This window comes from Thamnophis elegans, chromosome 2 (assembly GCF_009769535.1).
Source record: "Thamnophis elegans isolate rThaEle1 chromosome 2, rThaEle1.pri, whole genome shotgun sequence".
Classification (NCBI taxonomy): domain Eukaryota; kingdom Metazoa; phylum Chordata; class Lepidosauria; order Squamata; family Colubridae; genus Thamnophis; species Thamnophis elegans.
The window spans coordinates 15,582,265-15,595,511 of record NC_045542.1 but is presented as its reverse complement, the minus strand read 5'-3'; the positions used below and the strand labels follow the sequence as shown (position 1 = coordinate 15,595,511).

The window sequence follows — 13,247 nt, the reverse complement described above, 5'->3', positions numbered from 1 at the left end:
ATTCTGGAATCTTGCACCTGACTTATTGAGGAAGGAACCACCTGCTCATCCTGGATCTATTCATCACTGTATGGACCCATAGAGGCTCTAGTCAACTAGGAGATATATGGATTACACATACATAAATAGGAATGTTTTTTGCTCATTGATTTTGTAAAACCTAAACAGAGTTGCTTCAAATCCTGTCTTGAGCAACACCATCTTTTCATGGGGCCTCGGAAGCAGATCTGTTGCAAGACCTGTTGCCTGGAAAAGCAGGCTACCCCTCCTCGCCCTTAGAGGTTTATTTTAGCCCCGAACCTGCTATCCATTAAACAAGTCTTGAAGAGGCTGGGCTTTTACCCCTGACCCTGGATCGCATCTACGCTGCCTAATGTTGTATTTGTTTATGGTGTATATCTGTTCCTCCTGTTATGGTCATATTTTATTATTTTGATTTTATGTACTGTGGTTTTGTTTTTAAGGTGTTTTCTGCCCAGAGTCATTGTTGAGTCTGTCTGGCTCTGTCTGTCTCCGTCTCTGTCTCTGTCTCTGTCTTTGCCTCTCTCTGTCTCTCTCTCTCTCTCTCTCTCTCTCTGTCTCTGTCTCTCTCTCTCTCTCTGTGTGTGTTTGCTATAGCAGCAGCAGCACTTAGATTTATATACTTCATAATGCTTGTACCGCCCTCTCTAAGCAGTTTACAGAGTCAGCCTATTGCCCCCAACAATCTGGGTCTTCATTTTACTCACCTTGGAAGGATGGAAGGCTGAGTCAACCTTGAACCTGGTGAGATCTGAACTACCAAACTGCAGCTAGCAGTCAGCTGAAGTAGCCTGCACTCTAACCACTGTGCCACCTCGGCTCACATATACAGTATTATAGTCCAAGGTGTCAAATCCATGGAGCAATTTTTGGCCAGCTCGCTTCATTCCCGAGGCACATTTTACTTCTGTTCTTTTTTATTGTTGCAAGATAGCAAAAACAAAACAAAACCCAACATTTGTGGCAGAAACATATCTCAAGTAATAACGCCAATCCAGGAAATGGAGAAAGAAACTAAGTAAATGCTGTTGGCCAAACTTCCCAAGAGTCAGCCTTCAACTCAGGAATAGGTTTTGATTTATTCTTATTGCTGGCAAGATGAAAGTTTCAGGCTGTCATAACTAGCCACAACAAAGAGCCTAGATTTTTGATTCCACCCATTTGGATGAGAAAGCTTAATCAAATAATCTTTTGGCACAAATTCATACATGCCAACATGCACACAAAAGATTTGTGTGAAACAATTGTGTATTAAATCTCTATGAAAGGTATCTGTCCATCTTTGAATTTATGTCCCATAAATCCTTGCTAATGTACACAATGCTGGACAATCTGTGGGACTGCCTTTCCCTAAGAACATCTATCCATCCTACCAGGTAGACAGGATGAGTACACTCCTTGTCCCTTTCCCAAATATTGTCATCTCTTGGGAACTAGGAAGTGTGCCTTTTTGGTGGCAGCCCCTGCCCTGTGGAACACTCTTCCTCCTGAAGTTCAGCAGATCTCTGCCCTTTTTGCCTTCCATAAAGGCTTGAGAGAGGATTAGATAATGGCACATCTGGAATGGTGCCAGATATGCCACTTTTGTTGCTTTAATGTTTTGTGTTTAACTAGTTGTGTTTTGTAGTTTTTAAAATGATCTTATATGATTTTTAATTTTTGATTGGGAGCCACCCAGTTGGCTGAATGATGGGTGTCTATATAAATGCTTTAAATAAATGAATGAATAAATGAATGAATAAATTTAATGGATGGATAGATAGATGATAGATAGATAGATAGATAGATAGATAGATAGATAGATAGATAGATAGATAGATAGATAGATAGATAGGTAGAGTGCCTTATACTCTAGGTCAGGGGTAAGTAACAATGGCCCTTTTATTACTTGTGGACAGAGGTGGTATTCAGCAGGTTCTGACCAGTTCTGGAGGGCCTGTAGCAGAAATTTTGAGTAGTTTGGAGAATCAGTAAATACCACCTCCATCTCTTCTCTGCCTCGCCCCAATCTATTCTCTGCCTCCAGAGCTGCAGCTGATTGGTAGGGAATGGGGATTTTATAGTATCCTTCCCCTACCACACCCACCAAGCCATGCCACGCCCACCAAGCCATGCCCACAGAACCGGCAGTAAAAAAAATGAATTTTTGAATTCATCATTGCTTGTGGACTTCAACTCCCAGAATTCCTGAGCTTAGGAATTCTGGGAGTTGAAGTCCAAAGGTCATAAAGAGGCCATCGTTCCTCACCTCTGCGTAGATAGTTGCATTTTGCATGTGAGGAGAACTGAACTGAAATGACATCTCACTTGCAAGGCATCCACACTTTGGTCCATCTGTTTCTGGCACTCTGAATTTGAAAAACTCTATGGGCTGTCATTTGTTGAGCTTTCTTGCAAATGTTTTTATGCTCCTCTGCCATGTTCTCTTCTCCTCAGCATTATTGTCTTTGCTGTTATCCTACGTTAGCTTTAATTGTCAGTCGCTGTGGTAATTGGCACAATGTCTAAGAGAGGATTGCAACAATCCAGATTCAGCAAACATGAGCTATACAAACCTTTTCTTCTTTTCCTTTTTTTTAAACTTCAGGTCAGTTTTGACCCCCGGTGACTGGGCAGATCTGTACAATTATCTAAGCAACGTTTTCAGCATATTTTTCCTCTACTATTTCAATACAACTTCCTCTAGCACCACATTCTTATTGAAGATAAGGCCACCTCCACGCTATCACCCCCAATTCACAGGTGTCACATTCCGGCATTCACGTTGCATACAAACAGAGATTCAGTTTGTTTGGTAAAAAACTTTTATAGGCAGTTGCACCCAAGTAGAAGAGCCACATGCAGTTACAGGCTCAATTGACATCAGAGAGGCAACATCAACATGGCAGCATTAGTGGCATGTAAGCATGGCCAAGCGGCCATGGTGATGGACAGGTTCCCCCTGGATGGTGGCCTGAGGGCTGACAACAGGTGGAGGAAACCTCATTTAAATATAAGAGATGTGGATACTTGGAAAGAAGATATTTGATAAATGTACCCATTTTCCCATGATCTGAAAACACACTGTCTTTCTGTAAGCTAATTTCCCTTGGGACTTGCTATGATGGAGTGGCCATTGTTGACAGCTATTTCATTTCCCCTCTTCCAGTGAAATCTTTGAGAGATTGTAGGTAACTCAAGGCCTCTTATTAGGTGTTTCATCTTCAAACCATCTAGTTCAGAGGTGGTATTCAGCAGGTTCTGACTAGTTCTGCAGAACCAGTAGGGTAAATTTTGAGTAGTTCAGAGAACCAGTAAATACCACCATTGACTGGCCCCGCCCCCATCTATTCTCTGCCTCTGCCAGATGTTCAGGAGGAAATGGGGATTTTGCAATAACCTTCCCCTGGAGTGACGGGAGGGAATGGGGATTTTACAATATCTTTCCCCTGCCACGCCCACCAAGCCACACCCACAGAACTGGTTGTAAAAAAAATAAATAAATCCCACCACTGATCTAGTTTGAAGATGGAATGGATAAGGAAACTACTTTTCTGACTTATCTAGATAAGCCATTACAGTAGTGTCATCAGAACGGAAGATAGTTTCATCTGTGTGATAGTTCAAGTTTGCATCAAATCCTAAAGCCCTTTAGCTTGCTTAATTCAAGAGTAGAATTGCTCTTCTGCAGGGGAGGGGACAAAGCATGGAACCCTAGATTGGTGAGTGTTTAACAACATGGCATTAATATTAAATAATACATCCTTTAAATGGCTTTTGATTTTGAAGAGTATGCTTCAGATCAGATTTCCAAAGCAAAAGTTGATCAGCACAATGATCAGCTGGGCGTTCTTAAATATCAAGTTTAAACTGTGTACATTTTTTCTTACAGCCCTAATTGTTTCCATCACCACCACCACCACCCAAAAAAAGTAAAAGGAAAGCTGTTAAGAGATCATAGTGTTTGCAATCTAGCACAGAGGATTTTGTCAGCCCATTTCCTTTTCACAACAGGAAGAAGAAACTACACAGTATTACAAAGTTCTTTTCTCTAACTTCCATTCTAACTTAGAAACAATAGCAACAAAGGGGTTAGTATGGCAGCACCTGCAGGATTGTTGTTAACTTTCTAGTACAATTAGGCAGCATTGAAATTCCCTGATGGCCTCTGATCCAAATACTAACTTGCTTTTGCCCTGCTTGACTTTCTCTGAATCCCTTCACCTCTTAAACATCTATACGAAGCTTCTGGGAGAAGACAGCCATCAGCTGAGGGTGTGCAGAATGCAGAGATAATCAGTTGCCCATCTCCATCCTAGGTGAAAGGCAATAGAAGCCCTGACCAACTGTTTGGAGTCTGTCAGGGTTCTGGATCAGCAGGAACAAGCGAGTCAGAATGGCCCCGATTCTAGATTCTACTATCTTTGACTCAATGAGGTTGCACTCTCTTGTGGAGAGCAAGACTGGGGTTGCTCCGATTTCCTGGCTCCTGCTAGAACAGCCAACAGAATTGACAGTCAGGTGGGCATTTCACTTGCTTAAGTTGCAGTATCAATTACAGATTTACCTAGAACAGAAGGCACTTAAAGAAAAAACACTCACCCATATATGGATCACTGTGATTTGCTTTATGTAGAAATGCTCTGAAGACCACTTGGAAACTTCACTTGTAACCCATAGAGTTACTGAACCCTCTTTTAACATCATTGCTGTCAGAGTATGAATATTCATAGACTGGAATAGATCAGCCAATGAATAGGCGTAGCAACTGGGTCACCCAATGAGAGGTGTTTTGGAAATGGAAACTTAAGCTTGGAGTCTAGGCATGGCTTAGCTGAGAATTGAAAATGAAACTAGTCTGCTCTGAACTCTGAAATGAAACTCATCTCTGCCATTGGTATTGCACATTTATTCATATGTAAGGTGACCAGATTTTCAGATTGGTAAAGAGGGACACCTTTGAACGGGGGGGGGGGGGGCGGGGGGGACTTGATTAAAAATTTTATATGGAGCAACAAGAATTTTCATACAATGCAAAAATAGTATTATAATATTTTTTTTATTTCAACATAACTACAATTTACAAATATAAATTGTAACTGTTGCCAAACATCAAAATTTTGATCACATGACCACGAGGATGCTGCAATGGTCGCTAAGTGTGAAAATGGTCACTAAGTGTGAAAAATGGTCATCAGTCCCTTTTTTCAATGCCATTGTAACTTTGGTCTCTATACCACCTTTCTTGCCACAGTTCTTAAGTGAATAACTGCAGCTGATAAGTTAGTAACATAAGTGAATCTGGTTTCCCCATTTGACTTTGTCAAAAGGTGATTATATGACCCCAGGACACTGAAACCATCATAAATACGAATCTGTTGCCAAACATCAAAATTTTGATCGCATGACCATGAGGATGCTGCAACGGTCGCTAAGTGTGAAAATTGTCGCTAAGTGTGAAAAATGGTAATCAGTCACTTTTTTCAATGCCATTGTAACTTTGGTCACTAAGCCCATTATACCACCTTTCTAGCCACAGTTCTTAAGTGAATAACTGCAGCTGATAAGTTAGTAGCATAAGTGAATCTGGTTTCCCCATTTGACTTTGTCAAAAGGTGACCCCAGGACACTGAAACCATCATACGAATCTGTTGCCAAACATCAAAATTTTGATCGCGTGACCATGAGGATGCTGCAATGGTCGCTAAGTGTGAAAATGGTCACTAAGTGTGAAAATGGTCATCAGTCACTTTTTTCAATGACATTGTAACTTTGGTCACTATACCACCTTTCTTGCCACAGTTCTTAAGTGAATAACTGCAGCTGGTATTTTGTATTTTGGATAGAATCTTTTTTTAAATAGGCTAAGACAATTTAAAAAAAGAATCCACACAGAATAAAAATATTTTAAAAAATCCTATGCACAATAAATAAAATATTATTTTAAAATACATTAAAAAAATAAAAGAAAAAAACCCAGTTCACTTACCAGCAAGCACAAGTGAGCATTCCAAGTCAATCCAGAATGATGTAGATGTTAATACAAAGAACTGAGCAACTTAAAATGGTGAAATTAGTCAGGGAAATATTTTTCAAAGAAACTTTGCCACCATTTTGGAGCAGACCTCCAACCTCCGTGCCCCTCCCCTCCAGAAAATCCAGGAAGTAACTCTCTAGCCAAGTGTTTCCTGCAGCTCTATGGTACTTTTTTTCTTATAAAAGTGAGTAAAAGGGGCGTGGGGGGGTCCGTTTTGTTGCTTTAACGTTTTAATATCTTCAATGAAAGTACTGAGACAGAGAGAGGGATTAGACAGGGTGTCTTTTGTCTTGCCCCGGTTAGGATTTCTTAAGCAAATCCACAGGGCTTTCAACATGAAGCCAGAAAATCGGGACTTTTTTAAAACGCAGCGAGAAACAGGACAAATTGTTATAAAGCATGACTATCCCGCTGAAATCAGGACGTCTGGTCACCTTATTCATGTGTTATTATGTATATAAAGACATTAATGAATCCTGCAGAATCAGTTATCTGTGTGTGCTTTCGGGATGTGATTTCTACTGCAAACTCTGACACAAACTTGCTGTCAACTTGCGAATCTTTCCTGACCTGCTCCTGAGTTGCCATAGATGGGGGAATCGAGCCTCGCAGCTGCATCAGGCAATTTGCACCTCAGTCAAAACAAAACATATCCTAGCCAGCCATCTCCACAGAAACCTGCAACGGCTGGAGGGAGTGACTTCTACTACCCACAAAATTGTTTCATTGGGGAATGTAGCTGAAGATACGCCTTGGGGGGGGGGGGCGAGGGGGAAACAGGGTCAGAGGCAAGGCGCAAACTGACTGAAGTCAGAGCTGGCTTCCCTTGGTCTATGCCGACACGGCGCTCCTAATAAACAAATGGATTTTTGAAACTTTGTTTGATTCCTTAGGGCATCGGTTGGAACCCTGACACTTGCAAAATTTTGTTGACGTAACCTTACAATAAATTAGAATTAATTCATCTGGGCTTGCTTCTTTTCTGCCCTACCTTACATGATGGACACAGGAAAAGCCCACTGAAGATCCTCACCTATTGAGAAGTGTAATGGGAGAGATTCCAAAGGAAGGCATTCTCTGTGCCAACCATTCCCCCTTGAAATATCTTGATGGCTATGCAAAGTTTCAACCTTTGTGGTCTTACTAAAAGCTCTTTCAAAACTGATCTTTGGGACTTGAGTGCTGAAGAGCTCTCGATGCCAGTAATGCTATATTAATTAATAAAAAGAGTAATTATATATTGTGATTCTTTTATTGTTGTCAATATTGCCATCAGAGTCACTTTAACTAAAACAGCCTTCAAATTAAAAAAAGAAAAAGTCCAAGCTGCTATTGAAGATTTGAGTCAAGATTGTGGGCTCTGTACTGTAAGCCAGTGTTTCTCAACCTTGGCAACTTGAAGATGTCCGGACTTCAACTCCCAGAATTCCCCAGCCAGCATTCGCTGGCTGGGGAATTCTGGGAGTTGAAGTCCGGACATCTTCAAGTTGCCAAGGTTGAGAAACACTGCTGTAAGCAGCTTTCCCCAGTGGTGAAATCTAATTTTTTTTCCTATTGGTTCTATGGGCGTGGCTTGATGGGGGGGGCTTCATGTGATTGGGTGGCCATGGCTATGTAGTCATGTGACTGGACGATCAAAAGACAGAAATTCACTTTAACAATGTCCTGCTGGGGCAGGGGGTTGGACTAGATGACCTCTAGGTCCCTTCCAGCCCTGGATTGCTGTGCTCGGTATCCTTGGAAGCTGCATCTAGTGCCAGGTTTGTGGTCCTTCCTCCCTCTCCTTTTTCCCTCCCTCCCTCCCTCCCTCCCTTTCTTTCACAGCAACCCCCCCCCCCCCCGCTTTTTAAGGCATTTATTCCCTGCCTATTTGCCCAAACTGGCAGGGAAAAAGTGCTTTAAAAAGGTGGGGGGAGCTTCCAATGATTGCACAGCTCACAGCTGAGCCATGAGATCCTCAGAAGCTTTTTTTTTAATACCGATTTGCAGAACCAAGGACAATCGTCCCTACTGGTTCGGCTGAACTGGGCCGAACCAGGAGGATTTTATCCCTGGCTTTCCCTATTCCTAACTGTGTGTCCTCCCTCCCCCCAAAAAATACTTCTTGAACTCTGAAAAAGACCCAGTTTCTGAGGCTGCTTAAAATTACATTCAGCCAAGAGAAACTCGGTTGAGCAAAGAACAATTAAGACATCCCGGAGAGATTGCTGAATTTCCCTACAATTATCCCGAGTGATCTCACTTGTATCGTTCTTCCCACCTTTAGGAAGTTCATTTGCGTATCCTTGGGTGTCACTGCAATTTGAGCTGTTTGAGAAGTTGAGGATGATGGCTCCCATCATTAGGTAAGACAATCACAGAATCCAAACATTAGGCATCTCCAGGGATGTGTGCAAGGATCCAGTTATTGTCATGACACCCATTATGATCTAGCAAAAGAAGAATTAGGATACTAAAATAAGGAGCTGCAGGAAAAGGCGAGGCCTGGGATGTGAGGCGTGGGAGGCCTAGATCCATCCACAACTGGAAGAAAGCCACATATGCACAGTATATTTGTGCACATGATGCCATCAGGGTGTGTGCCACTTTACATAAGTAAAGTGCCATCCATGCAGATGGCATAATGAAATTAATAACCGCTGACGTTGAAAGAAGATAGTGAAAGGATCAGAACAGGGGAAACAAAGCGTTCACTGGTAGTCTGCACTATTTCTGTAGCCATTCATCCTTTGCCTCCCCTTTTAAAATGAACATTTCCCCATCAATTCACCACCACCACTCCTCCTCCTCCTCCTCCTCCCCCCCCCCTCCTCCTCCTCCTCCTCCTCCTCTTCCTCCTCGTCGTCTTCTTCTTCTTCTTCTCCTTCTTCGTCCGCCTCCTCTTGGATTTCTTCGTCTTCTCCTTCTGCTTCTCCTACTTCTTCTCTTCTTCTTCTTCTTCTCCTTCTCCTTCTCCTTCTTCTTCTTCTTCTTCTTTTTGGTAATATACAGTATTTTCACATAGATTCTAAGCCTGATCTGGAAGAAAAAGGTATTCCTTTATTTTACCCTGTGGTGGGAACATTTGCCAGCTTTAAAAATCACATCTCTATTTTCTGCTTTATGTGTGTCTCCCCCCCCCCCCACCCGTCCAAGTTCTTCAGCTTTCTCATAAGGGCATTTCTGACCCTCTTTTATACATTAATCAATTAAATACCATGGATTATGTTGACAATTAGTCACTCAGATAGACTGTCTCTGCTGTCAGGTTGTTTTTTTAGATCTCAGTGAATCGTTCATTAGTGTTGAAATCAAGTCTGCCTTTATTGCCTTGATCCTCTCCCCCCTCACACACACCTCCTGCCCTCCCTATTCTCCTCTTCCCTCCCCTCCTTTCCTAAATGAATATAGCCACCTATCTACACAAAGTCACTGGGAGCATACAATAAAACCAACAATTGAAAGTTGTTCTCTTTCAATTCTTGCCAGCATTGTGGGAGCTGCTTTTTTCCCTGACCTGTTAAACGTACAATAGTCTGAACATACAATAGCCTTGAGTAAAAATTCTGGATTGATTTGTTCTTTGACCTGGAATTCCCCCCCCCCCTTTGACTATTTATGGTATTTTCACAATGTATTGGTAGGAAAGGTAGACAAAAACATTATTTATCTTGACACTGGAGCAAATTACAAGAGCGGAACAGCGAGGGGAGCAATCCGCTCTGCCATGTGATTTAGATTAGCTAGAAAGCAGGAAATTCTGCTTTCTAACTAATATCGATTGTGCATCACAGCTGATCATCGGAAAAACCGGTTCACCCAAACCGGTTTCATTTTTTTTTACTACTGGTTCAGAAGAACTAGTAGCATTTTTACTACCGGTTCGGACAAACCAGTCCAAACCAGTAGCATTTCACCCCTGGGTTCACCCCTTTATTTGATAAAACAGGAAGGTTCACTTTCTGTGGAAGATTTTCTTCTCATGTTACTTTTGTGTTTGCTACTGGGGTAGCTCTAGGGATAGATCATTCATTCATTCACTCATTCATCCATCCATCCATCCATCCAATCAATCAATCAGTCAATCAATCATGTATCCTAATGCTTCTCTTTTTTTGTCCCAGATATGTGTGGGACCTTTTATTTTAACACTCCAGGATATGAAAACAGACTGGGCATTTTCATAGCTATACAATGCTTGTTGTACCATTTTTTCCCCCTGGTCAGCTTTACCTAAAGCATCAGGCTCTTAAAGTCACAAGAATCGCACAGATATTTTGAAGGGACCACTTGGGAGAGGAGTCGTTCATTTGATATTAAAAACGGTGTTCCTTCTGCATAGGCTGCAGATGGTCCAGAATGTAATATCTCAGGTAGATATGAATATTAATTGGACTGCTCTTAACAGTCCCCTGGTTTGCTTACCATTTGAATTCTGGGTGCCACTCAGGGATGGGATTCAGCTGGTTTGGAACAGTTCTGGTGAACCACTTGTTCCGGTGATCAGTTGGCCCTGACCACCCACTCCTGCTGTATTCCATCCTTTATTTCCTTTGTTTGAATTGATTGGCACGGCAGAGCGGATTGCCACGTCTCAGCTGTTTGACTCATTGGGGCTGCAGGAAAAGGTAAGATTTAGTGCTGATTTCAAATGCAATGTGTGCGCGTGCAAAGCACACATGCACACATGAAGCGAACTGGTTGTTACACCAATTGAATCCCACCAACAAGCTTCGGGGATCTGAAACATCTCTTATGGCAGTGGTTCCCAAACTTGGCAACTTTAAGACTTGTGGACTTCAACTCCCAGAATTCTCCAGCCAGCTCTGCTCTGCTGGCTGGAGAATTCTGGGAGTTGAAGTCCACAAGTCTTAAAGTTGCCAAATTTGGGAACCACTGTCTTATGGGAATGTTTACTGATTATGGGATTTCCCAGCACTGCAATTCTTCTGGTTTGTCTTGGCGTCATTGTTATTCTGGATGTTATTGTTTTTATGGTTGTTTCTCTAACCTGATTAGTGCAAGGGATATGGAAAATGCTCTGAGTCACTTGCTTTGCATCTAGTAAAGATATAGATGACATTTCCACCAATATGCATAACCAGGCTCAAAAATCATAAGCTTGTCTTTGGAGCGACTCTGAAAGCAAGAAGGTGGTCAACTATTTGTACAAGAGTGATAGCATTGCACAAACATACAAAACACAGAGCTTGCATTGTGACAGCATTACCCACCTTTCAGCATTTGAACAAAAGCATTGGATCCTGTGGATACTTCTGCATCAAGACCAGCTTGTACGCAATCAAATAGAACTGTAATAATTTGGGGGAAAAAGACTCTTGACGTCTGCCTGACAATTGGCAGAAGGCTAGGGCGACCTCTAGCGGTGAAAGAGTATCCTGCAACTAAGTTTTAAACACGTTCTCAGTAGATGACAAACATGAAAAAAGTGATAATGCCAAAACATTAAGTATATTGATAAACAAGACCGTCAATAGATAATGAGCAAACTAAGTAGAAGCCACCTAACCTTGATGCTGGTACCGTCAACACACAAAGGAGTGAACAGCCATGCCCTAGAGCATAACCACACTCAGTTTTAGTAGCTCCAGCCCTGTAGCCATGCTGGCTTGACTCTAAGGGGCCTTTTAAAAAGGTCTGTCCAGAGTGAGACATTTTGACACCTACAAGCCAATATTTAGTCCAGACTATAGTATAATCTTTATTGCCATTGTACTTAAATACAATGAAATTGGTTGAATAGGCAACTAAAGACAAATTGTTTAAAACATCCCCACCTTTGCAAGAAAAAATTATGCTGTGACAACTATTGGATTTGTCCTGCAAAAACAGATATCAACACTGGGGTGTTATATAATAATTACAAACATGAATAGCACACTTGGGCTGTGTCATTGGTTTGATTCGATGTTTCCCAACCTGAATATGTATGGAGCTCAACACTCTTATCTGACTTTCCCAATCAGATAGAGATGGAGAGAGGGAGGGAGAGGGGCAGAGAGGGAGAGAGAGAGAGAGAGAAGAGGAAGAGAAGGATAAGAGGGGAATGTTCTTATAATTGGGTGTATTTCAAATGATCAAGAGATAACCAGACTAGAGGATGAAGAGAAGAAGAAACAAAAGCAATTTGAACAAAGAATTAAGGAAAAGTAGAGGTGTGGAAGGGGAAGGACAGGAGAAAGTCAGATAAAGACAGAAAAGATTTTTAAAAAACTGCACATACAAACCACAGGATCTGAAGAAAAGGTTAATTTCCAAAAGAAATTAAGCATCTGAGTGTAGGGTTTTTACAGTGAATCATCTGAATGGTCCTTAGAACTGAGGTTACACGTGTAAGTAAAAACTGCAGCAATCTGCAGAAAATATTTGCCTGCCAGCTATTCTTTGCTTGCAGTGTGTTCCCAGGCATGATCAAGGGCACGGGATGATGAAACAAAGTATAACATTTTATTCACTCATTTGATAACATTTGATTCATTCAGTGTGTGAGGACATGCACATTCTCACGAACACCTATGATGTAAGGACTAACCAATTATTGTGCCTTGGAGACTTGTTAGCCAATAATGATATTACACGTAAAGTAGGTAGAGCTAAAGAAGCTGCAAACACTATAAGAATGATGTTTCATGATAAATATTTTCTGCAGATTGCTGCAGTTTTTACTTACACGTGTAACCGCAGTTCTAAGGACCATTCAGATGATTCACTGTAAAAACCCTACATCTGAGTCTAAATCAGACTTCCCTCAGATATTATAAACACTTTTCCCCACTGAAAACCCTTCTATGTCACTTTGGTTTCCTGCTGTTTTGAACGTTTGCATGTTTATTCCTCTGGTAAATGAAATGCAATGATTTTGGATAGTGTTGCCTTTATTATTTATTTATTTCAGGTACTTTCGTGTCACTTCCAACAGAAGTATCCCAGCAATTCACAAAAGGCAGGGAAATAATAATATTAACTAAAATAAATATCCGTAGAAAGTCCAACATTGATAGTAATAATAATAACTAATGCTAATGTACATCCTCGATTCATACTCCATCACCTCCTCAATCCCCAGGAATTGTTTTTCAGATCTCCTTTTGGATGGGGGAAAAAAAGGAGGGGACTGATTTAGAGACGAATGGCTTTATGCTCAAATACCTGTAGAAAGGCAAGATTGCGTGGAATTATAGGAATAAGCCATATCTATTCCATATTGAAA

The 13,247-nt window shown here is 41.4% G+C and overlaps 1 protein-coding gene across 1 annotated transcript in view; it reads right to left on the bottom strand.

The window, feature by feature from the left end:
• Nucleotides 1-4,703, bottom strand: part of ENDOU (endonuclease, poly(U) specific) — a 31,130-nt gene extending 26,427 nt beyond the window's left edge. Inside the window, exon 1 of the mRNA XM_032212305.1 lies at nt 4,603-4,703. Within this exon, the coding sequence (XP_032068196.1) occupies nt 4,603-4,606 (4 nt within the window). The 5' untranslated portion in view covers nt 4,607-4,703. The remainder of the gene's footprint in view (nt 1-4,602) is intronic.
• Nucleotides 4,704-13,247: the final 8,544 nt, after the last annotated feature.